The 27,194-nt window shown below is 36.1% G+C and overlaps 1 protein-coding gene and 1 pseudogene across 1 annotated transcript; both read left to right on the top strand.

The window, feature by feature from the left end:
- The first annotated feature begins 19,096 nt into the window (after positions 1-19,096).
- Positions 19,097-26,683, top strand: DEFB116 (defensin beta 116). The gene is made up of 2 exons (XM_039863677.1): positions 19,097-19,163; positions 26,466-26,683. Exons 1-2 carry the CDS (start codon positions 19,097-19,099, stop codon positions 26,681-26,683), a joined length of 285 nt encoding a protein of 94 aa, XP_039719611.1.
- On the top strand, positions 19,867-19,985 carry LOC120604243 (uncharacterized; annotated as a pseudogene).
- Positions 26,684-27,194: the final 511 nt, after the last annotated feature.

The raw sequence follows: 27,194 nt of genomic DNA, 5'->3' as shown, positions 1-27,194 counted from the left end.
GCAGACCTCCCTTCATCAAGTGTGTTTTCTCATATCAAGAATATGACTCTCCTTATGCATTTAGGGTATTTTATAACTTAGACAATTGTAATAATAATGACTCCCTTGCTTCTGGAATAGCTAAAATTTCTAACGATCTCTCTCTTAACATCTACAGTGGTGGCTGTAAAATGTCATGACTTCAGTTATTCGCACAGGCGAGACTATACCCTTCTGATCTCATGTACTTAATATGCTCTTAAGTTCAACCGACCAACCTTCTATGACAGTACTCATACATATTGCCCAAGATCAGCACTCAAATTTAGACCTTCAGAGACTGACAGGCTTTTTTTTTGTACGCAGACTAGGTTTGATATTCAGAGGTAACTGCACCAAAGATTTACTCTTTCACTTAGCTTATATAATCTATGGCATGACACATATATAGAAAGAAAGAATGTTTTAGCACTAATTAGGCTTGATTAATATGTTTTAGATTTTTTCAGAATTGTTCAACAATATTCTAAAAATGATTTTATTTTTACAGTGTTCAGGTAAAGAAAGCAGCTCATATGTACATTGGAAGGCCTATTGTAAATATTTAGATAGATTTTTATACATGTGAAGTGTAGACCAGATAAATGTTTTCTTTTTTTATTGGACTATAGTCTCTTATATTATAGTCTCTTATATAAAATTAGATTAATTTTCTTTCCCCTTATTTGTTTGTTTATTTGTTTGAGGTATAATGAACATATAACACTACTTTGGGTATGGTAGCTTCTTTCAGTAGAGTGAGACTCAGCTGTGAGCTATCAGCACCCAGCACTCCTAGCAGCTAGGGGAATGAAGGCTTTCTAACCACAGAATCAGTTCAAAACAGTCCTATCCTGTTTAACAAGATACTGAGTTGCTTTACAGAAACGACAAACCAAAATCACATGTTGCACAGCTGAAGCATGCACAGAGGAGGGAACTTTGACTTCCAGCTGCACCTGGAACCAAAGTCTTGTCCCGCCCCCCCACCCCCCCATACACACTGGTATGTTCCAAATCAAAGGAACAGAACATAACCAGAACCTGAACACTGGAACCCTTTCAGAACTGAAGGGTCCATTGTCCAGGAACAGCCAATGCTGATGCGCCCGACCATAAACAGCCAAGTTCCAAGGTCTTCCAATTAGAATTTGCCCCACCAGTGCTTCGGCATACTGTTCCCTCGATTCCTTAAAAACTCTGAACTTAGCCTAGTGAGCAAGATGGATTTGAGGCATCATTAGGTCTCCCATCTTCTAGGTTGGCATCTCCTCGATCAACAAACTTTTCCTTACTCCAAGCTCTGATGTTTTGAGTTTAGGCCTTTTGAAGTGTTGGGCCCATGAATGATTTGGTAACAGCTTCAGTCCTGACAGAGATTCCAGGTGGTGCACCACAGTACACACTGTGAGAGATAGTGACCTTTCTGGACACCTCTGGATGTTACATCTAGTGGACACCAAAAAGACTGTAGGTAACCAGAGTGGTCAAGTCTTGTGCTGTCCAGAGACTGGAAGAAGACTAAGGACAGAAATTGATTCTCAAAGATTAGACTCTGTTTTATTTTTAAATGTATGTGATGATTTATTGAGTAATAATTTTTTGGCTGAACTGAAGAGGTATCAGTTTTGCAGATGAGAGGTGGCTTTGACGCCCCAGTTTACAAATCCTCACCCAAAATGGATGTCTAAAGAAAAGATGGAGGCTTGACATTAATTTATCTTTTGTACAAATTCACATATAAATCAGAGGTATACGGTGACCATTATCATCTCATCAAAGAACAATTAAGAAGTTTTCAGAAAGGTTTGAGTATATCAAAAGGAAAGTGGAGGAGGAAAAGAGAAATATGAAAGAACCCCGAAAGAAGAAGTCTGGTAAAAAGAAAGTGTATATATAGAAGGTTCTGACTATTTGGAGACATTTAAAAAAAAAATTAAAAAAAAAGTTTAACAGTTTATGTTTTCTTGTATTTAAAATGTGCAGAGTAGTAATGGTGCTGGAAGAGACGATTTATATTTAACAGTGACATTTTTGAAATGTTGCATAATTTGAAGCCTTAACTAATAAATAACAAATGTTCTCACATGGATATTGTTAAAAAACAAAATTCAACCCAATAAATTCGAAAATCTAATTGGCTTTATTAAGCGATTCATGAATTGGGCAGCATCCCATCTAGCACCCAGAAGCTCTCAGAGAGGTTGTACAGAACAGAAGGTTAAAATAAAGGATTATTTTTAGATCAGGATGTCTTCTTTATTTTTGCCAGGGGGTGGGAGGGTGGGGTGGCGGGCGGGGCAGGGGGGGGAGAGGCTTGGGCAAGGGGTTTTATCATGCCTCTTCTTTCTATGGGTGGAGTTGGGTGGAAAGGACCCCAGTGACAGATGACATCATTGGTGTTGACCAGATAATTCCAGACTAGCTGATTAAGATTATATTTCTGGGAGAGGTTGAAACAGCAACTAGGTCAAGTATTAAATCTAGGTTTGGTATCCTGGGGTTTAGTACAAGTGATGCTATTTTGAGCCTGTGGTTTTTTCTTTACTAGTAGTGTGCTGTAGAAAAAGAAACCTGGAAAAAGGGACCTAAGGCATCTTTTGCAAATTCAAGTCTACAGGAAAGTGTCACGTAATGGCAACGAAGAGGGGAATTGTGAATGTAAAACATTACATGCTCCATATTTTATTAGTTAAAAACTCCCATTTGTCTCTGTCTATAAGTTTTAAACTTGGTCAGCCCTCACCTTCTTAGTAATCATCAGATTCCAGCACTTGTCCTAGAAACTGTAAATCCTACTCATTGTTGGTGAAATAAATTTCAACAAGAAGAAAATGTTCCCTTCTCTCATACAGTTGCTAAGAAAGCAAATTTCCAGTTTGATAAAACTATTCTCATGAAGGTTAATACTAACAAAAAAGTTTTGTAAACCATACAGACTTTAAAGTTTGTTGCTATGTCTTATGAAATTAATCTCAACCTCCATATGAGGTCTGTAATTCCAATCGGTTGCCATATTTATTACATTCGTAATATTTTACCTTTCTTTAGAGATAAACAGCCAGAAGGGGATCATTGGGTCTTCCAAATCCTCTCATAAAATGAAATGAGCAAGTGAAATGACCCTACAGTTTTATTATCTAAACCAAAAGTTGGATATATTTAAATTAATAATGATTATTAAGAACATATTGATTCAACAGTATCATTTTATAACTATCTCTTCCACTGGCCTCCACTCCATCCTGTCTGAGAAGAAAATGTACTTTGTTCAAGACTAGATAAATCTACATTCTTACCCTTGTTCTCAGGAGCTGGATGACCTTGGTTAGTTAACACCCCTCTTTGAACTTTTATTTCTTTATCTCTATCTGTAATTACTGTATATATTGTTGTTTAGAACAGAACTTGGCACAAAATAGTGCTTGATAAATTTTAATTGACCTTCTTTCTCTCCCTTTTTTCCAGCTCTCTGCATTTTTGGTTCCTACAGTGCCTAGCACAAGCCTGAATACATAAGAAGTGCTCCATAACTCTTCCCTCACAGGAGAGCAAGGGCAGTTTATTATTTAAAATTATTCTTTTTGTGAACAAAAAAGGGGCTATGTAATAAATCTGACAAGCCCAGAGATCAAAAGTAACCTCACAGGGTGATCTGATCATAAATTCCTAGCTAGGCATGTCATGGTGGTTGGTCACCCCCCAGGCCTATAAACGGCTTATCTTTGCCTTAAGCAAGCCCTTTCCATTGTTCTTGTACATCTAGATTAACCCACTATTGAAATGCCAGTGTAACCCTCTTTCCTAGACCCCTCGGAGGTGTAACCAGCCTCAAGAGAGCACATAATCTTATTAACTACCCGGTAATCCAATCCCCACCTTGCTTTCTTCCATCTTCATGTAATCTCCCTATGTCCCCTCCTTAATTCCAAATGTATAAAAAGAACTGCAAAACTGTCATTTGCGATCTTGCTTCCCAGCATGTCATCAGTTTGGTTCACATAAACTCTTATATAAATTCTCTATAGATTTGGATGTTTCTTATGTTGACATTTTCTTAAGAAAATATTTTTGTTATAGTTTGTGTCTCCCATAAAAGGGCAAGTAGTTTTAATTTGCCTGTTTGCCTTACTGGGAGGGAGAGCCCCCCCATTTTTAATCAGTGCTGGACAATATCCCACTTTTCCTAAGGGTATCTAGCTGGGATACACATTAAATGTTGTCTGTCAACCAGGTCAATGTCAAATAAGTTCCCTTCCTCTGTACTTCACTGACCCTACACTATCCTGCTTTAGAAGCTAATAGTGTCAAAGTTCAGTCCTCCTGCAAAAAGGATTTTCCATCTTCATGAATCAGTCAACTGCTTTTGGGACCCTGCAGCCATGGGGTTTCATAGCCCAATCTTTGTCATGGAAACTGGTCCATGGGACTCATATAATATAGGACTCTTTCAATACTGTGATCCTGGTGTTGTTTTAGGATCCTAGCCTTGTATTATAGTGGTCAGCAACTGAAGCCTGGTTTTAGGCATCTGAGTGAATTTACCCCATGTTCATTTCATGTTAATATCTCTTTCTGGCTTTTTTCTGCCAAGATAGATTTAAGAGATTGGTGCTCCTGTAGTGGTGGAATGGTGGAAGGTTTGGGCCTGTTTCAGAGTCAAGGTTGGCACTGATATGTATGCCACTTATTCTATTGGTTCTTTTCTGTCAGCTTCAAATTCAACCATCTATACTCCATTTTGTGATGCTGAGGCTAGCGCTCTGCAAACCAGTTCTCCTTTGGCAGTAGCTTCATTAAGCTCTGCCAATAGAGGGTGCTAGAGGGACACTGCAAGGCTGGAGGAGGAAGACGGATTTGCTCCAGTCTGCTTACTTCCTCTCTAAAGACAAGGCTGCCTATTTCCTGTTGCCATCAGCATTACCATAACCTTGCTTCTTCACCCTGACATTGACAGGGCATTCCCTTAGCAGCAGCTGGACCTAGTCTGTAATTTCCTAACATTTATGGAGCCAGCTTCATTATGACTCACAGAGATACCAAGTCTCTAAGTTTTAATAACTCCAACCTCTCTTCGTGTTACCCCAGGCCTAGGGGTAGTAGCTGATTCCTGGAGTTGCTCTCTCCATTATAGCTTTGTGTTCTCCGTTAATTTTTTCAGTCTTAAGTGGATCCATTAATCAGGATGGATCTGAGTTTATGGGAATTGAATTCAGTTAGCTCCTCAGAATGAAAAATGTTGAGTGGCTTTTCACATGGGTAGGAATTTCACAGGCACTGAATGGTTCAACTGTAAGGATTTTGAGGTTAAGTAGAGGAAGAAATGGATCTTACACGTTCAGACGAGATCGGGCACATTCAGGATGGTATGGCCGTAGACAGGTCTTACATGTTCAAAGGAAGCTCTTTTTGAAGACTGAACATTTCCAGAAGAATATCTTGAGAGAGATTTCTCTCAGCCCTCTGTTCTTTCAGTGCTAGCCTCAGCATCACAAAATGGAGTATAGATGGTTGAATTTGAAGCTGACAGAAAAGAACCAATAGAATAAGTGGCATACATATCAGTGCCAACCTTGACTCTGAAACAGGCCCAAACCTTCCACCATTCCACCACTACAGGAGCACCAATCTCTTCTACCCTTCTTATCTCCCTTCTTTAGCTCCTCTTCCTCCCTATGCTCCTCCTCAACTCTCTCTACTTATGAGAACTCATCACTGCCTAATGGTCATTTTTTTAATGCCCACCAATACTGTCATACTCTGTAGTTTGTATGGAGGAGGAGGAGGAGGAGGAGGAGGAGGAGGAAGGAGGAGGAGGAAGAAGAAGAAGAAGAAGAAGAAGAAGAAGAAGAAGAAGAAGAAGAAGAAGAAGAAGAAGAAGAAGAAGAAGAAGAAGAAGAAAAGAAGAAGAAACTGAACCCCAGAGAGGAAAGTAACCTTCCACAGGGCACTCCGTCACAGGCAGTGCCAAAACTAGAAAGCAGATTTCTTCTGATTACCAGGATGAGAAAGGAGAAAACATTACAAGTGACAATATGTTGATACTGGGAACACAAAGCATGATGGCCCAGGCAATATGGTACCCATGAAGCCATGTGGTAATGAGCAGAAGAAAGTTACTGACATTTGTTTTGGGGGTGCAGCTGCATCTGTCTAGGTGGAGAGAGTGAGGAGAAGACTGCCTTCTTACAACTCTCTCTGTATCAACATTTTTATATATTTTTGGTTATTTTTTCTTATTGGAGCTTTATTAAATCTTCTTCTTTTTTTTTTTATGCTGTCCTGTTTACCTAGCTCTTCATAATTGTTGTTTCCTTGCATTGGTGTCTGTGCATTTGAGGAAGTCCTGTACCCTCCCAAGCCATACAGGTGCATTTTGACAGGGAAAGATCTTCATCATTTAGCTCAGCTTGGGATGCTGGGTGGCTCAGCTGGTAGTGTCCCTCCGCCCGTGCAGGTGGGGCTTGCTATCAAGCTCTCTAGTTTGGTGAGGCAACTGCTGATGCTCTGATGTTGAGGGGTGGGAGTCCCACTCTGGGTTCCCAGTTGGGTTGGCCTGTTGTGCAGACTCTGTGTTCAAATGGGGCCTGTCTGTGGGCTCCCTGGTCGGGCAGGGATGCCAGCTGTGTTCCAAGATCAAATGGGGCCACAGCTGGACTTTGCAATCACCTCTGGTGGGGTAGGTAATAGGCTGTTTCTCTGGCAAGGTGATGCCAGGTTTGGATGGCAAGGGCTGAGGCTGTGCTCTGCAATTTCTCCTGGTTGAGTGAGGTCTCAGGCTGTACTTCGTGACTAAATGGTGCTTCCGGTTGGAACTCATGTACAGGTGGGGCTGATGGCTGGGCTTTGTGGTCAGACAAGGCCTTAGGCTGTGCTCTCCACTCAGGTGATGGATGTTAACTAAACATATTGTGGTAATCATTTCACAATATATACATATAGCAAATCATCATGTTGTACACCTTAAAGTAATGCAATGTTGAATGTCAATTATATTTCAGTATAACTTGGGGGGGAGGGGAGGAAGAATGTGGCAGCATTAGTTGACAAACCAGATTTTTTTGCTTTAAGACCAAAACTTTTCCCACTGGTACATGTTCATGAATTGGGGACTATGTACTGAATGGAGAAATAATGTCTTTATTGTCATTTTGTCTCTAATTGATATTTAAGCATTTCCTTGATTAATGAATACAAATTCATTAGTATTGGCTATTCTTTTGACTATATCACAATAGATGTAAAAACAATTTTATATCATATTAAAGATGTTGTATCTATCTTGAGATAACATTTATGCTTACCACTATTTTGAAATTGCACTAGTTATCACACATTTAAGACACTAATAAATATTTGTAATTTTATTTCAATATGAAAAAAGTAATGGGATCATGTAAAAGGACACAGGATCCAGCAAGAATTTTCTACTTGCTAAAGTTATGAGAATATGAGCATCAAAAATAAAACCAAATATAACAGATTGAAATAAATTGAATCAATGGAAAGATGTGATTGCCTAATAATATCCAGAGACGGGATAACCAGGAAAACGTCTATGTCACTATTTGAGACAGCCACTAAGCAAACTATTTACTTTGAGAACCAGTAATTAATTTGAATAAATTAAGTATTTATCCTGTCTCTCCAGAAGGAGCTGTATTTCTAGTAACAAAATAGCTCTAGTTGATAAGGAAAAGTCTGTTTTACTAAGTGGTATCCTGCAACTCTTAAAGAGTTTATTGACTAAGGCAAGGACTATTATTTGTGTTAAAACCATTAAGAGTATTGCTGTCATGGAATCAGACATTTGTATAGGCAAAAGTAGCACCATATAGATTACTTCAAATGTAAAAGGGGAAAACTAGCGCTGATCAATAAAAGAATCAGGCAGTCATCACTTAAATTCAGTCGCGATTCAGAATATTAAGTGGCACCCACATATTAAGTAACTCTTCATGTGTTGCAATGTAAAGAACACAGGTTCACCTCTGATACATTTTTGTCAAAAATAATAACTTAAATCATTAAAACCATTAGAACTAACCTTCTATTTACATGATGTAAGCTAAATTAAAAATGACAGAACAGAATGTGGGCATAACTGGCCCAATGTCATCAACAAGTCAGTGTAGACAAAATGGGGACTATTGACTGAAATTGAAGAGGTATAAAAATTACATACAGTTGTTTGGGCATATATGCTTTTCAGAATATTATTCTCTATAATGAGGAAATATGCATAATAAATTTGAAAAATACTTCAAAGAAAAACAATCCATCAAGAGTAGCACTGAAAGAAACCCAAACCTAAATAGATCAGCCAAGCATGCAGATATCGAAATGTTACTGATAGCCTCTCTTCCTCCTACTTAAGTCCCACACTCACAAGGTAGTAACAGTGAGTTCTAGCTTGTTCTGCTTAGAATAGTCCTTGTTCACACTCTTTTGCCCCAGCACTATTGTAAATAATGCTCATCTTCCTTTCTGCATGTGTCCTGTTTACATTAAATATGGATGAATCATATAGTCACCTCAGATCTTACAAACTTTGAGGGAACAGTTAATTCCTGTCTTATACAAGTCATTCCAGGAAATGGAGGACATATAAAAGCTGCCCAGATGATTTCAGGAGATTAGTAATATTTCGATTTCGAAAACAGATAAGAACAATAAAGAACAGAAAACTATAGGCCATATCTCCTCTGTATGTATGTGCCAAAATTCCAAATAAAATCGTAGCTTTTTGAATTCAATAATGTGTTAAAAATATACTCTGATCAATTAGTATTTATTTAAGAATGTGAGGATGATATAAATATCAGAAAAGTTAACAATGTAGTTCTCTGTTTTAATAGAAAAAGATGATTATAATGATCCAGAGACAGTATTTTATAAATTTCAAAAACCAATTACAGTAGAATATTTTAAGAAATAATGTAGACACTATGTGCAGCCCACACTGAAAGAGAGAATACTTTGCCTTTTGGGGCCTCAGTTTCTTCATTTGTAAAATTAGGGATCATAATATAATGTACTTTGTAGATATGTTATGCATATTGAGTTCATACATGTAAAGCATTTAGAAAACAGTCTGGCACAGGATAAACAAGAAGTATTGATAAAAAAAGAAATTAGGTTGGGAAGAGAACTTACTAAATATGCTAAAGATTAAATGCCAAACTCTTTAGTCAAATCTTATGTGTTTTCAAAGAACTTTAGATACATTTCCTTTAAAACTGGAAGAAAAGCAAGGATTCCCACTAACATTGCAAATGTTTATTGTGACAGTGGAGGGGCTGGCCCATGCTATTCGGAAAAATGAGAAATAAGTGAAAGAACTGACTGAAAAGGAGAATACAACTGTCATTACTTGCAGATGATACAATTACTTTAGAAGAATCAATCGATGGACAAACTCATAAAATTCGAGTCCAACAGTTTTGATGAATATAAGATCAACTTATAAGACTCAATAGCATTTCTTCATGCTACCAATGATCAAGTGGAAAATACAATGTAAAATAAGATAATTTTCACTAGCAACAAAGTCTATAAAGCCTCTAGACTTTATTTTGATTATACATATATAAGGCTTCTATGGAGAAAACTTTAACATACTAATAAAGGACATAGAAGATGAGACATTTGTGCTCCTGGATGAGTCCATTTCCCCCAAATAATCTATGAATTCAATATATTTCTCATACAAATTCCAGTTAGTTTTTTTGGCCAAACTCAATATCTTTTCTCTAAGATTTGTATGAAATAGTAAAGATTCATGATTGGCTAAGTCAAATTTGAGACTGAAGAGGAAAGATGGGGGTCTTGCCTGATAAATATTGTTCCTCGAGCACACATTTTACACATATTTGTATATAAATATATATATTCTCCTCTTGCATATTCTCACAGGTAATAGTAAGATTTGTACCAAGTCAACAAAAATCAGAAAATGAGCTTAGATCATACAATAGAACAGTGAGTACTAAACTATCTTAATATTTTAACAACTGATGTGGCCAAACTTATGTGCCAGTTGACTACCGGTCTTCTCAGTACCAATGCTGGCAGAGTCCCACAGGTTGTCCAATGCTTGAAAGAGCAGATAGTTAGTACTCACAAATATCTTGAAATTTTGTGTAAAGTTCAAATAGATCCTGGTTTCTCCATCTTGGACAGACTCTGCTTTTCTAAATTCATCTCTATCAAAAATACTCATTAAGGCGAGCAACTCATCCTCTTGAGCTTCTCGGTCTTCTGACTATATTTAATTTTCTGAGGAGCTGAAGACAGTCTAACAGTCTACATTTCAGTTTACTTTAGAAAGTTGTTCTTTTGAAAGGAGAACAATTCTTGAGACATAGTAGGTGCTCAATAATTGCTGGCAATCATCATTATTATCCTTATCATCCTCACAATAACTAGGGAAGTAGGAATTAACTCCTACCTACAAATAAACTATTAGAATTAATAAGAAAGCTTATTAACTGTTCTGGATACCAGGTCAACAAAAATCAGAAAATGAGCTTAGATCACACAATAGAACAGTGAGTAGAATGGTGTTTGCCAGGGGCTGAGGGTGGGTGGATGGTGAGAATGGAGAAATGTTGGTCAAAAGGCACAAACTTCCAGTGATAAGATGAATAAATTCTGGGGATATAATTACAGCATGGTGATTATAGTTAATAATATTGTATTGTATACTTGAAAGTTGCTAAGAGAATAGATCTTAAATGTTCTTACTATAAAAAAGAAATAATAACTATGTCTCTCTTGCCATGATGGAGGCATTAGCTAATGCTGCAGTGGTAATCATTTTGTTATATATAAGTGTGTCAAATCAACACATTATACATCTCAAACTTACACAATGTCGTATGCCAATTATATCTCAATAAAGCTGTAAAAAAGTCATTGGGACTACCTAAGACATTTTCTCCTTTTTTTTTTTTTTAAGAAAAATGATTTAAATAAATGCATGAACATGTAAATTTCTTCAAAAGAAAAAAAGAAAGAAAATGAAGGTAACAGAAAAGACGCATTTACAATGTAATAAAAAATATCAAATAACTAGGAATAAATCCAAAGAAGGAAAGATTTCTATGTGGAAAACTAATAAAGAACATAATTAAGTTAAAGAAGAGCTGAACAAATAGAGGGCTGTATCTTCTACATTATATCAATATTCTCTTCGATCTACAGATTAAAATTGATCTGTAGATTTAGTGTCATTACAATAAAAATTCCACGTGTATTTTCTTTGTGGAAATTGACAAATCGATTCAAAGATTTATAGACATAAATGGGCAAAGAATAGTTAAGACAATCTTAAAAAACGAAGTTGTAGGATTTAAATTTCTGCATATTAAGATTTATTACAAAGCTATAGTAATTAGGAAAGTGTGATATTGTAGCAAAGATAAATTAACAAAGGGAAAAAAATAGACTCCAGAAAAAGACCTAGTTATACGTGTTTACTTGATTTATGAGAAAAGTGGCACAACAGAGCAAAGGAGAAAGGATATTTTCAATAAATGGTGCTTTATCAATTAGATACCTATACTGAAAAAAATGAAACTTGGCCTCTCCCTTATACCATACACTGAAATCAATTTCATGTGGAGTGTAGATCTTAATAAGAATGGCAACACAGTAAAATTTCTGGAGGGAGCATAAGATAATATGTTTATGACCTTAGCATAAGTAAAGATTTCTTTAACAGGACACAGAATTTGTTAACTATAAAGAAAAAGGTAGATAAATTGGAGCCCATTGAAATTAGATACATTGGTTGAACAAAAGATGTCATTAAGATAGAGAAAAGAAAAACCATAGAGTTGTGGAAGCTATTTTTAAAAGATATAATCAACAAAGATCTTGTACCTAAACTATATAAAGAATTTTTACAAGTCACTAAGAAAAATTCAGACACACATTGAAAGAGAAAAGAAGGCCAAAGTATTGAACAGACACTTCACAGAATAACCAAATGATCAATTATCATAAGAAAAATCTCTCGATTGCATTGTTATTAAGGAAATGAAATTAATACCACAATGAACTACCATTACACGTGCATGCCAGAATGGCTAAAAGTGGTACAACCATTTTGGGAAACTATTTTACTATAGGTACAAAAGATTATCAAATGCATATCTATGACCTATCGCTTTCTCCAACAGAAATGCTGACATATGTGCATAAAGAGACATAAACAAGAATATTCACAGTAGTATTATTCATGATTCCAAACTGAAAAACATCTAATGCCCATTACCACATGAATCTCATAAACATAATGATGAGTGAAAAAGCCAGGTACAAAAGCAAATTCCCACCATTTGGGCTCAGATATTTTTTCTCATCTTTAGTTTTGTAAGACCAGGTCTCAATGGCTATAAAAGATAATGAGCAGTTGGAATCCTATAGAATATAATTTGAGTATAATTATATTAAACTTGATGAATTAACAGTTCCTTCAAATTGATATATTTAGTAACACAATAGGATATGATATTTAAGATTATATTATTTAATATTTAGGTAATATTGTTGTCAGTCTGTGGAAAGATTTAAAATTTTTTATTTCCTTTAAATTTAAACCACTCAGTCAGTGAGTCTGAAGTGTTACAGACATATAAAGGGATTTTTTTTTTGTTTTCTTTCTTTTTTTAGATAAAATCTGAGAATTTTTATTTTTCGTAGCCATAGGACAGACCCAGAAAGAGAACATATACAACATATTACAAAAGAGGATTAGTTTTCACAAGGCTTGTAAATTCATTTGCAAAAGTGTGCGTTAATTCCTACCATGGTTGGTGAATTCATTTACAGTGAAAAAAAAATTCAGTTTCCTCTAATAAATATATTTTATAGATTCTTGTGAAGGGATTTCTTGAGCCTTTACGCCATATTCAGGACAATTTTTAGTTGGTACAAAATTCCATGAGGTTGAGATACTTACTTTTAAAGAAAGAGGAATAAAACTATAAGCTTCATGTTTAACTGGTATGAAATAAAATATTAAAATTATAATGGTCAGAATAACTAAAAAGAAAGTAACAATAGTCTGTCTCTCTCTAGCCATCTGTCCATTAGAGAGACTCTTTTCTTTCTTCATCTTGCATATTATTTTAAGTTACTTTCTGGAGAATGTAACCTTAAAGTCCTTAATGGGAGTCACAACTTATTTAGTCATAGATGCTGGTCTCATATGTGATGCATGTCTTCAGCTGTGTTGCTTCTTCACTTTGATAGTGGTGTGAGTTATCAACAATACCTGGTAGGTTCTCCCCAGCATGATGACAACCTAGCCTGCCATCAGAACATTTTGATATAGACTTCTCCTCTTATTCTATACTGACACTCCTCAGGGGGGGTTTCTATCATCTGGCCACACGATGGTGTAATGAGCCTAGGAAAACAAGCAAACCCTGTCTGATCCTGAGTGTTTTTCATTAAATCAGGTAAGGAGCTAGGCTTAACTCCTAAATTCATAGAGATTCCGAATATTAGCTCACAGGGAGAAATACTATGCTTGCTAAAGGGAGTTAACTTTAATTTTCATAGAACCAAGGTAAGACTGTTGGTCACTGTAAGCCAGCGGCTTGATATAATTTAGCTAAAGAATTCTTTAGGGTAAGGTCCATCATTCCACTTGTCCAGAAATCTGAGAATGATAAAGAATATGACAAGTTATTGGTATTTGTAAGGTTTTATAGAGCCCTTGATTTACCATAGAAACAAAGTGACTTCTTCTTTGGATTCTAGATACCCAGGAATTACAAAGATTGTGATGATATAATTCAGTAAGGCTTTGATCATGATTTGAGCATCTGCTTTAGCCAATGGGAACACATATGGCTATGCAGGCACCATACATATCATTACCAAATAGTATTTCTTACCTTCTGATGGCAGAAACTCTACAATGTTCATTTGTCACCAGGTCCTAGGTAACACCTTCCTTCACATACTTTGGTATTCTCTGAAAGGAAATTTTCTGACGAACAGCATATGTTTGTATTACTTACTGAATTATTTGGTGCTCATATAGAAGTGGTATGATTCTAAGATTTTTAAGTATATTTATTTTGTTTGAATCATATTGCTGGTTAGATGGCATGAAAAGCCATGTATGCATACAATTGGAGTGCAGGAATAATACCACTGGGTAATTCCCATATTCTCATGGTGCTCTTCTTATTGCCCCTTTTCAATTCTCCAAGTTTGGAGGAGTTGCACATTTCTGAAACTGGAGTCCCTAGATAGATAGAATAGGAGTCCCTAGATAGAAGTAATGGGACTTCCATTTCCCCAGTCCAAATCTGAGTCGACATTTTTATGCAAATTTATTTCTTTTAGATATTTCCTCCTGTTGTCCACTGGAGTTCTACAATGAATTCCATAAATCTCTTTAGGAAATTGCAATGACTCTAATAAATCAGCAGTTAGTTTCTACGTGGTATTTTAATTCTCCTTTATATTAGAAAGCCTCTATTCTTCCAAATTTGGTCTATAGTATTCAGGCCCCCCACACATATTTACTATCAGTATATTCACGTTAAGACTGGTGGCTAAATTAAAAGCTCTCCTAGAAGATGTGAGTGCTGCTGCTTGGCTAATTTTATATTTATGAGAGCATAAGTCTCTAAAACCTCATGAAGTCTGACTTTCATGCTTTTATATTTGCTTTTCTAAAACACATGATATGCTTTTATATTTCCTCATGTGTCTCTTATACAAGATCAATTAGTGAAGTATATTAAGCTAGCATTGGGAATAGAAATATTAGATATAGCAGACCAAGGTCGAGTATCTTCTATAACTGTGAGTCAGTCATGTTCACACTACTCATTTAGGATCTGACAATTGTACAGGTGGTTTCAAAAAGTTACACCTGACTAGAATAACATTAGTATTAGTCAAACTCTGTACCCATTAAATACTAACCTGTCCGTCTCCCCTTCTTGCCTCCTCCCCAGACCCTGGCAACTATCATTCTATTTTCTGTCTCTATGAGTTTTGACTATTCTAGATACCTTATATAAGTGAGAACATACAATATTTGTACTCTTCTGATTGGCTTATTTCACTTACCATAATATCTTCAAGATTCAACCATGTTGTAGCATGTGCCAGAATTTCCTTTTTTAAGGTAGAATAATATTCCATTGTATGTACACATAACATTTTGTTTATCTTGCTTTTGGGCTATTGTAATGCTGTTATGAACATGACTGTACAAATATTTTTGTGGATCTCTTTTTTCATTTTTTTAGTATATACCCAGAAGTGGAATTGCTGGATCGCATGGTAATTCTATATTTCATTTTTTGAGGAACTGTCATATTGTTTTTCATAGGGCTGGACCATTTTACATTCCCATCAGCAGTGCACGAAGTTTCAGTTTCATCATTGCCAACATTTGTTATTTATTTATTCATTTTTAAAGTAAAACCATCCTAATGGATGTGAAGTGGTTATCTTATTGTGGTTCTGATTTGCATTTCCCTAATGACTTGTGATTTTGAGCATCTTTTCATGTGCCTTTTGCCATTTGTACATCTTCTTTGGAGAAATTTCCATTGAAGTTCTTTGCCCACTGGTTTGTTGTTTTCCTGTTGAGTTGTAGGAACTCTGTATGTATTCTGGATATTAATCTCTAGTAGATATATGATTTGTAATATTTTCTCCCATTTTATGGGTTGCCTCTTCACTCTTTTAATAGTGTTCTTTGATGCATAAATGTTTTAAATTTTTGCTCAAGTCCAACTTATGTAATTTTTCTTTTATTGTCTGTGCTTTTGATGTAATATCCAATAAATTATCACCAAATCTATTATCATGAGGCATTCTCCCTGTGTTTTCTTCTAAGAATTTTATAGTTTTAGCTCTCATACTTAGGTATTTCATCAATTTTGAGTTAATTTTGTATGTGGTATAAGTAGGAGTCCAACTTAATTTTTTTGCATGTGGATATCTAGTTTCCCCAATACCATTTATTGAAAAGATTATTCTTTTCCCATTGTATAGTCTTGACACACTGAAAATTATATGAGCATATATGTGAGGATATATTTCTGGGCTCTCTATTCTATTCATTGATCTAAGAATCTGTCTTTTTAAACATGTTTTTTAAAAATTTATTTTAAATATAGTTGACATACAATATTATGTTAGTTTCTGGTGTACGACAAAGTGATTCAACATTTACATACCTCACAAAGTGATCACTACAATAAGTCTAGTAAGCATCTGTCACTGTGTAAGTCTGTCTTTATGCTAGTACCACATTGTTTTGATTACCACAGATTTGTAGTAAGTTCTAAAACCCGAAAGTATAAAGCTTTCAACTTTGCTCTTATTTGAGATTATTTTGGCTGTTCAGAGTCTCTTGAGATTCCATATAAATTTAAAGATAAAATTTTCTATTTTTGCAAAACAAAAAAATTGCTGGGATTTTGATAGAGAGAGTATTGACATCTTAAAAATATTCAGTTTTCCACGGCTTATTATTAAGAATATTAAGACATTCACGAGATGTCTTTCCATTTACTTGTGTCTTCCATAGTTCTTTAGACATGGCTTTCTTTTTCTGTTTGGACATATTTAACATAGTTTATTTAAAGTCTTTGTCTTGAAGGTCCAATGTATGGGCTTCCTCTGGAACACTTTTTATTGATTGTTTTCCCCCTGTGCATGCATCATGCTTTTTTGTTTCTTTGCATGCAGGCATATGGCAGAGCTTTTTAAAGCCCTAATGGACATCTCATTCCCCAGCCTTGCCTTCCAAGCCTTTTGGTTAATCTATTGTTGTCCTCAACTGTTATTTATCTTCTCAGGCAGCTCTGACTAAAATACATGCCTGTAATTGGTTTTGACAAATGTTCCCTAATAGGATCTTTAGCTCTAGGAGGATGCTGAATCATATAAAGTCAAATCTTCTGAGCCAGTCTCCCAGGGAGTCATCAGACAGGTCAAATAATGACAGTTCTTTGTGAATGAAGTCTGTTTTGTTTTTTCCAGTACTGAGAATGCAGGCTATTACTTACAAGGTTACCACTGAGCTTGGGAGTGGGAGATGTTTTTGTGATAAAGTAAAATGCTAGAAAGCTCATTGTTTTACTGAGAGTCAGATTTTTTTTTCTGAATAAGTGTTCTCGGGCAGGGATAAACCTTTGGTTAATATCCAGATTGCCAACACAGTTGATTCTGACAGTTTTGCCAGTATTTTCACTGCTTTTATGGAGAGATAAAATTTCAGCATTCCTTATGTCATCATTTTCACTGATGTCACTCTAGACCTTTTACATTTATGGGAATTATTGATATATTAGAGCTTAAGTATGCCATTTTATTATTCGTTGTCTGTTTGCTTCCACTCCTTCTCTTTTCTAAACTCTCTGAGTTATTTGAACAATTTTTAGGATTTTGTTTTACTTAGTTTATAGTGTTTTTAAAAATATATTGCTTTATATATTTTTGTTTTATAATTTACAGTCAGTTCTTTTCTTATAGCTTCTATTTTTGCTGAAATTTTCTACTTTTTATTTGTTTCAAAATAATTACTCCTTCTTGAAGCATTTTATGATGGCTATTTTAAAATTCTTTTCAGAAAATCCCAGCATCTGATTCATCTTGGTATCAGTGTCTCTTCTAGTCCTTTTCTTATTTTAAAATTGGACTTTCTTTTTTCACTATTGAGTTGTAGGGTTTCTTATATATTTTGGATGCCAACCCCTTATCAGATATATTGTTTGCAAATATTTCCTCACATTTTCTAGGTTGACTTTTCACTTCTCCTGTGCCTTTAATTTAATGTCTAAAACTCTTTATTTTTCCAGTGTTATAGTTGCTCACATTGACAGGGCTTGTACAATTGCATTTACTTTTGGGAGGGTTAGTTCAGTTCCATTTGCCTTGTCATGGTAAGATGTGGAAATCCTATCCTCGACTTTTGAAAGAGGCTTTTCACTCATTTATATACTTTTATTCGAAAGACTGGACCCCACCCATCAATCTTCCATGTGATTCATTGGAGTAAAAAGCCTTCTCTAAAAAATCCTTTTATTCCCATTTCTCAAAGAATGAATACTGAATTCCTCAGACGGAATTTATTGTTTTGAATGGTGATTAGTCTCTGAGTTTCAGCAATTTGATTATGTTTTTTTCTTTGTCTCTCATTTTTTGCCCTTTCACTTACAGAAAGAATGAAAAACGCCAAAGGCATATGCTGTAAGACAGATATTGTTTCTAATCTAGGCTCTATGCCTAATTAGATGTGTGGCCTAGGTATGTTACATCATCTCTTCAATCTTTATTGTCTTCATCTGTGAAGTGGAAAATACCACCTAACTTCACAGTGTTTTGGTAAGTGTTCATAACTATATGGTAGTATTTAATACAGAAAGTGATACATGGTAAATTCATGGTAAATATGAATTGCCATTATTTTTGCTTAATATCATTTCCTCCCTTCCTCCATTCATACCCCCTCTTCAATTTAATTTTTCTTCCCCATCTTTTCTTTCATCACCATTATCTCCTCCTCCTCCTCTTCCTCCTCCTCATCCTCTTCCTCCTCTTCTTCCTCCTCCTTCTTTTTTTTGTTAGTCCATGATGCCTAGTACAGGATTGGATATATAGTATGTACTACTGACAAAAGGTGATAGTCTACTGTCAGGAGGATTAAAACAAATGTTTTTAAAAAGATTTTTTATTTCTTAAATTACGTATTCATTTTCTCATTGTTTGATTGATTGATTGATTCATTCATTCAAATTTGTTTCACCCAAAATGCCACTGGCTCTAATTTGCTTTTGCTTCTTACTGGGAAGAAAGATCCACCTTGACATGGGTGCTACTGGCAAATCTCCCACACTTACACAGAGTGTCCAGCTGAGATATTGATATATATCATCCTCTGCCTGGCTGACTCCAGGTATGTCTCATCCCTTTTACTTCACTGCACAAAATGCTGGCCCATTTCCAAAACTAATAAAGGCAAGGCACTGTCCTACTGCAAAGATCTCTATTTGGTCCCCTGCAACACAGTCCTTCATTCTCTCAGGACATGTCAGTCATGAAGCCCTATTTAATGGCCATTTCCATCCTTCTGATCCTGGTTCATAAGACTCCAGGTAATTCAGGCCTCTCTCAAAAGTTCTGGGGTCTTGCATGTGCTATTGGTATCTTGGTGAACTCTGAGATGACTCTTACCCACATATAGTAGGCACTACCTAAAGCCTTTTCTGGTCTCAGATGGGTTGTAGATATTAATCCCAAGGTCCAGCTTATGTTAAGATCTCCCTTGGTTCTGCTCTGCCAATACAAATTTAAGAGGTTGTTGTTCCTGGAATACTGGAGTGTCGAAGCATGAAGAATTGGAGGGAGAAGGGTCATATTTTGAGTGCACAGGAACTGGGCAGGAACTGTTCTGGACAGTCTTTTCTGGGACAATCAAAGTAATCTTTTCCTGGTTGAGCTGAGTGCTTTGCACAGAGTAGTTTGAAGTTTGGAGAGTGAGTTGTGGTGGGATGGTGTATGACTTTAGAGTAATATTGGAAAAATGAGCGGGGATGTGGAGGGGGTGAGCAATTCTATATATAGAATTGGGCTGGACTGATGTTTTGATGTAGTCTGAAGAGGGAATGATATTTTTGTTGAGTGGAGCTGAGGATGGAGTTGGGTAGAACTGGGAGTGAGAGAACTGGGAGTGAAGTTTGTAGCTGGTCTGTATTTTGGCTTGATGCTGTGAATAAGGATTGAGTGGTTTGGCTAGTGTTATGTTTGTGTTAAGTTTTATAATTGAACCTTAGTTTGTTATCAAAAGAGATAGAGCTGGTCTACGGCCATGCTACCCTGAACAAGCCCGATCTCATCTGATCTCGGAAGCTAAGCATGGTCAGGCCTGGTTAGTACTTGGATAGGAGACCACCTAGGAAGACCAGGTGCTGTAGGCGGACTGTAAGCTGAACAAAGGTCCTTAACTGTGAGGTCAACCAAGAGTTGCCTCGCCTAAAAAAACCAAAAAACAAAAATAACTAAACAGGAGATAGAGCTGGAAGTTGGAGTCAGATTTTTGGTTTAAGTAGATGTCTTATTCAAGCTGGGCATATGTGGGGTTTATTTGAGCAGTGATTGGCTTAGCCGGAATCTGGGGGTGATTAAGTTTGAGTAAGGCAGTCAAATTATGACAGCAGAGCTGTGGCTATTGAAATAGAAAAAATGAATTTTGGATGAAAAATATTGTTATATTTTTAAATTCTTAAAAAAGTTTCTTTAGTGTGATTTTCAGGGACACTGAGAACAATAGCTATAACTGTAGCTAGGATAAATGAAATCAGAAAGCTGGAATATCCTCAATGTCTCTCTCAAACCTTGACAAGTACAGAGGGACATGGGAGTAGTCTCAACCTAGCCCTATAGAAGACCAGGGTTGCTTCTCTTTTTTGAGGATTGAGTTCAAAGTTACCATGTTTAGTGTTTTCTCTGCTTTCCCTTTCTCCTTCCTCTCCTTTTTCTCCTTCCTCATCTTCTTCTTACTTTGTATTCTCATACCCCTTGTTTCTCATCTTGTTTCATCCTCTTTACTTCTCATATCCAGTAAAGCTCAATTCCCATGTTATAATAGTGATAAAAACCACAGGTTTGCAAAAAACAACACAAAAAGGAAGCAGCACTCTATGCTTCAAAAGCTGTGCGTACTGTTGCTTCCTTAGTAACTACTTAATACTTTTGCCTGACAGAATTTATGGGCAGGAACTGTTCTGGACAGTCTTTTCTGGGACAATCAAAGTAATCTTTTCCTTTCATTGCCCCAAACATATACATATGAAATTAAACTGTTTGAAAGCCAAGACTTTGCTTTTCCATTTTATGTATTCCTGGTTGAGCCGAGTGCTTTGCACAGAGCAGAGTTTAGCAAATGTTTATTGACTAAATGAATATATAAATGACTTATTCTTAATAAATTTATATGGGTAAGAAGAATCTTAGGAATTGGAGGGAGAAGGGTCATATTTTGAGTGCACAGATGGCAGAAAAAATCATGTATCACATTGATTTTGGCTCTGGATGGAGCTGATAGAGTCTAGAGTATATATTTTGTGTCTTGATTTATGACTTTTTAATTTGCTCTTAAAACAATTCCTATGTGGGAAAATGAGCTGGGAAATATCTATAGGTAAATATGAGAAGGTCAGGCAGGATTGTGGCTCTCACGCCAAGCAGGAGCCCATGACTATTTTCTTGGAAATTTTGCACAGCACCCTTGCTCTGGCCTATCACCAGACCTCTCAAATCAGAATGTCTAGAGACTTGATGTGAATATACTTAAAAATCCCCCAGGTTATTACAAAATGTGATACACTTCATTAACTTCCTCCTTTACAAACATGGTCGAGATTTTCTGATTTCATGAAAACTCTCTCATTCCCATTTCTCCTATGGAGAGACTAGGTCCAGAGGTCCAGAGGGTCAAAGGCAATGCTGGGATTCAAGAGTATTGAGGATCTCCTCTGACTTCAGTTTGAAGATGGAGAGATCATAAAAGGTGTCATTAATTTGATGTGGATGTTGCAGCTTGTCATGAAGTAACGCAATATAGGGTTGGAAAAGCTGCAGAAGTGAGAAGTTATAAATGTCTCAGATAAAACCCGTGTTTGTTTGTTTATTTGTTTGTTTAGCCACTCTAAGCAGAATCCTCCTAGGACTGCCTTTACCTGTTTTCCATGTGGAGAATGTGAGGAAAAGGTAGCCTGCATGATCCTCATTTTTGGTATTTATGTTCCTATCCATCCTTTGGTGACTACAAAGAGGAAACTTTGGGCGCCCTGGTTTCCATTCAGTGTGTTTGGGAGAAAAGGAAAGTCCTCCAGTTCAGATGATAGCCAAAAGAGTGTTGGTGTCACTTGGGGAGGACCCTGCAGATCTCTTCCTCCTACAAGTATACAGATTCATCAGTAGCAGTTTGCAAAAGAGCAACAGATTCCGTGATGAGGGTGAGGATTAATGTAGGAAACGCAGTGGACCATGATGCTGAAGCATGGATGAAAGGGTCACATTTTTGCCTGCTTCCTCTACTTAACCAGCAGGTTTGCCGAATGCAGCAGCATTTGAGTGCCTTCCCTGGACTGGAGTGCCAAATTTTGTGGCAGTCCATATATACACTAGCACCCAAATGCTATGGAATGTCTGCCATTGAATCATTTCTTTCTTTCTCTTCTCATCTGTGAGTTCACCTAAACTTTGAAAATTTTACTTTCTCTTGTCAAAAAATTAACAAAGTGTTTTTGTGTGTATGTGTGTGTGCAAGAAATAACATCAAACTTGCTTTGCTTCATTTTCACTAATGTGGGTGGACATTGAGACCACTGCATCTTTAGCACTGAGTACATAACCTGGAACAGAGTGAATGCTGATAAATGGATGTGGAATAAGGGGATGGGTGGATGGTTGAAAAGGTCTTTGCCTTCTCAAACTATTCCAAAAAATTCAAGAGGAGGGAAAACTCTCAAGCTCATTTTATGAGGCCACCATCACCCTGATTCTAAAACCAGACATCAAAAAAAGAAATTTATAGGCCGATATCCATGATGAACGTAGATACAAAAATCCTCAACAACATATTAGCAAACTGAATTCAGCAAGACATTAAAAAATTAATGCACTGTGATCAATGGATTTATTACTGGGATGCAAGGTTGGTTCAATATTCTCAAATCAATTAATATGACACACTACTTAAACATGAAGAATAAAAATTACACGATCATATCGGTAGATGCAGAAAAAGTGTTTGACAATGTCCAGCATCCATTTATGATAAATACTCTCAGCAAAGTGGGAATAGAGGGAACTTATCTCAACATAATAAAGGCCATGTATGGCAAACCCCCACCTAATATCATACTTAACAATGAAAAGCTAAAAGTGTTTTCTTTAAGATCAGGAACAAGATAAGGATGTCCACTTTCACCACTTTTATTTAACATTGTATTGGAAATCTTAGCCATAGCAATCAGATAAGAAAAAGAAATAAAAGACATCCACACTGGAAAAAAAAAAAGAAAGAAAACCATCGTTATTTGCAGATGACATGACACTATATACAGAGAACCCTAAAGATTCCACCAAAAAAACTATTAGAACTGATAATTGAATTTAGTAAAGTAGCAGGATATAAAATTGATATTCAGAAATTAGTTGTACTTCTATATGCCAATAATAAATTATCAGAAAGAAATTAAGAAAATAATCTCATTTATAATTGCATCAAAAAAAATGCCTAGGGATAAATTTAACCAAGGAGGCAAAAAACTTGTTTTCAGTAAATTATAAGGCATTATAATAATTATAAAACTATTATAGTAAATAAATTGAAGAAGATATAAGTAAATGAAAGCATACACCATGTTCATGGATAGGAAGAATTAATATCATTAAAATGTCCATATAACCCAAAGTAATCTATAGATTCAATGCAATCCCTATCAAAATACCAATGGCATTTTTTGCAGAACTAGAACAAATAATTTTAAAATTTATATGAAACCATAAAAGGCCCCAAATAGCCACAATCTTGAGAAAGAAGAACAAAGTTGGAGATATCATGATACCTGAAATTAAACTGTACTATAAGGCTATAGTAATTAAAATAGCATGGTGCTGGCATAAAGATAGACAAATAGATCAAAGGAACAGAATAGAGAGCCCAGAAATAAGCCCACACCTATATGGTCAATTAATCTATGACAAAGGAGGCAAGAATATATAATGTGGTAAAGACAGTTAGTTTATTTAATAAGTGGTGTAGGGAAAACTGGACAAATACCTGCAAAAAATAAAACCAGATCACCTTCTTACATCATATACAAAAATAAACTCAAAATAGATTAAAGACTTAAATGTAAGACCTGAAACCATAAGACTCCTAGAAGAAAACGTAGGCAGTAAAATCTCTGACATTGCTCTTAGTAATATTTTTTTCTGATATACCTCCTCTGGCAAGAGAAACAAAATAAAAAATAAACAAATCAGACTACATCAAACTAAGAAGGTTTTGTACAGCAAAGGAAACCATCAACCAAACAAGACAATCTACTAAATGAGAGAAGATAGTCACCAATACTACATCTGGTAAAGGGTTAACATCCAAAATTTATAAAGAACTCATACAACTTAACACCAAAAAACCTAAACAATCCACTTAAAAATGGGCAGAAGACCTGAATAGGCATTTCTCCAAAGAGGACATACCGATGGCCAATAGACATATGAAAATATGCTCAACATCACTAATCATCAGAGAAATACACATTTAAACCACAATAAGATATCACCTCACACTTGTCAGAATGGCTATCATCAATAAATCAGCAAACAAGTGTTTGTGACGATGTGGAGAAAAGAAAACCCTTGTGCACTCTTGGTGGAATTAAAAATTGGTGCAGCCACTCTGAAATAACAGTTTGGAGGTTCCTCAAATAATTAAGAATAGAACTACCTTATGACTCAGCAATTCCAATTCTGGGTATTTATCTGAAGAAATCCAAAATACTAATATAAAAAATATATAAGCACTCCTATCTTTATTGCAGCATTATTTACAATAACCAAGATATGAAAACAACCTAAGTGCCCATCAATGGATGATTGGATAAAGAAGAGGTGGTATATATACAATGGAATATTACTTGGTCATTAAAAAATGAAATCTTACCATTTGTGATAACATATATGGACCTAGAGGGTATTATGCTAAGTGAAATAAGTCAGACAGAGAAAGACAAATACCATACGATCTCACTTATATGTGGAATCTACAAAACAAAATAAACAAACAAAACAGAAACAGACTCATAGATGCAGGAAACAAGCTGATGGTTGCCAGATGGGAGGGGATTTGGAGAGCTAGATGAAAAGGTGAAGGTCTTAAGAAATATAAATGGGTAGTTACGAAATAGTCATGGGGATGTAAAGTAAAGTGTAGGGAATATATTCAATAATATGATGACATCTATGTATAGTGCTAGGTGGTTACTGGACTGAAGGGAATCACTTCGTGAATTATGTGGATGTGTGACCACTATGTATACACCTAAAACTAATATAAACTAATGTTGAATGTCAATTGAAATTAAAAAATAAAAAAAAATTAATTTTTTTTTTAAAGAAAGAAGGCAAAAGAAAGAAAAGTTCCTTAAATATTAAACTATGAATTTTGGACTATCTATTGAAAACAATAGAAGGCCCTATGCCTGCAGACATCATGCAATATGCCACCCTCTCCTAAAAATTCTATCACATGGAGAGGCAATGTGACAGAGAGGAAAGAGCATGAGTTTATTATGTAGACTAGAAATGAGATCTTAGCTTGGTCAAGTGTGAGCTATGGGACTATAAATAGAACAAGGTCTCTCTTTGAGCTATAGTGTCTTCATCTGGAGAATGGAGATAACAGCCAGATTTTGTGAGGGTTCTGTGAGATCTCATTTATAAAATACCTGATATATAGATGATGCTGAATATATAGTAGCAATTGTTATTATTATTATTTTTCTAACTGCTCCTTTGTCTTTGAAATTTCCAATGGATAACTAATATTATTGACAACTAATATTTATAGAATGCTGACTAAGTGCTAGAAACTTTGTCACTGGGTCATTTTCAGCTGAAGAGCCTGGATACACATGGACATTTCTGGATGACTGATACATAGCTATCAATATTCACAAATGGATTTTAGTTTATGTAGAAAACGTGTGGTAGAGATTTGTAAAGAAAACACATGCATATGCTCAATTTAGGCATGAATGTGAACCTGTGAATAAAATGAGTCATGTATCTGTGCCTGTGTGTGTATGTGCTAGTGTGCTGCCCATGTATGCACAGCATGTTTCTGTGGGCCAATCTACAAAATGACATGCATGACATATGTTTGTTCAAATGTTTCAAAGTATGAAGGCATGCAGGGGCTCGAATATGTGTGCCCTGCCTCAGAGTAGATCCTAGGTGTCTATGATGAGAGTGGTGTGTGAGGAGGACACTTCCATACGGGCACTTGAGACATGTCCAATATGTGCTCACAGTGGCAGCCCTTAAGGCTCTGGACCTTCAGGAAAAGGCTTTTACATAAACAACACTGCCTGATACTTTTCTGAGCATATTATATGTGCTAATTTAGTCATCACAAAAAATGTTAAGAAGTTGAACTTATTATCATGACCATTGTGAAGATGATGCAGTGGTGGTTCTGAGAACTTATATAATTTGCTTAAGGATGTACAACGATAATGACAGAGCTCAGATTTGAATTGAGGTGATTTTGACTTCAGACCCTGTGCTCTTAATATTCTTAGGGCTTGTTCTCTTTAAATCACACTTCCCCACTCCTATTATCATTGCTGCGTAGAAGCTAAACATGGCTATGTTTTTCACAGGTGACTTGCTCAGATCCTACTTTGGCAGGAGCCAGGAGCCTTGGAATCCATGCCAGCTTTACCATGGCATGTGCAGAAATGCCTGCATGAAATATGAAATTCAATACTCAACCTGCCCCAATGATCAAAAGTGCTGCCTGAAATTTTTTGCGAAAATAGCCAATTCTAACCATGTGAAGGAGGACTCCAACTTCAACTTGTCAGTTACAAACACTTAAAGCTACTCTGAAATTTGAATATCACCAATGTTACCCCATCCTGGAGCATTTCCTCCTCCATTGTGAAACACCCCTCCCCCCCATAAAAATGCATTCCTTCTGATGCATGTGTCTTTCATCTGTGAACAGTCATCACGGGACAGAGGGAGGTTAGGCTGGGAGATGGGGAGCAACGAAGTATAGGAAAGGACACTGGCTAAAAATGCAAATAGGATGGTAAGATAGCCCAGTAGATGGTGAGGGTGCCAAGGACAGGAGGAGATCACAGTTCTGCTCTGTTTTGGTACCATGACAAGGATTGTGACTCATTCTGGAGGTTGCAGAGAGAAGGTGACCACTGGATCGAGTCTGGATGACTCAGGGAACATGTAGGGAAGATCACTTAGTCCTCTGAGTAAACGCCGTAGGATCAGGACAGAGACAATAGGGTTGCCTTTGATATCCAGAGAGTTACCCCAATCTATTCAGTATGATGCAGTATCCTAGGGAAAAACCAGAACCAGAAAGATGA

The sequence above is a fragment of the Pteropus medius genome, unplaced genomic scaffold, assembly GCF_902729225.1.
Source record: "Pteropus medius unplaced genomic scaffold, Ma_sr-lr_union100, whole genome shotgun sequence".
In the NCBI taxonomy this organism is placed as follows: domain Eukaryota; kingdom Metazoa; phylum Chordata; class Mammalia; order Chiroptera; family Pteropodidae; genus Pteropus; species Pteropus medius.
Note: the sequence above shows the minus strand (reverse complement) of the source record. Positions and strands in the feature narration are given on the sequence as shown.

Coding starts and splice junctions, on each gene's coding strand:
- DEFB116 (XM_039863677.1), top strand. CDS start 19,097: ATGTCAGTCATGAAGCCCTATTTAATGGCCATTTCCATCCTTCTGATC. Junction 19,164..26,465: donor CCTGGTTCATAAGACTCCAG/GTAATTCAGGCC, acceptor TGTTTTTCACAG/GTGACTTGCTCAGATCCTAC.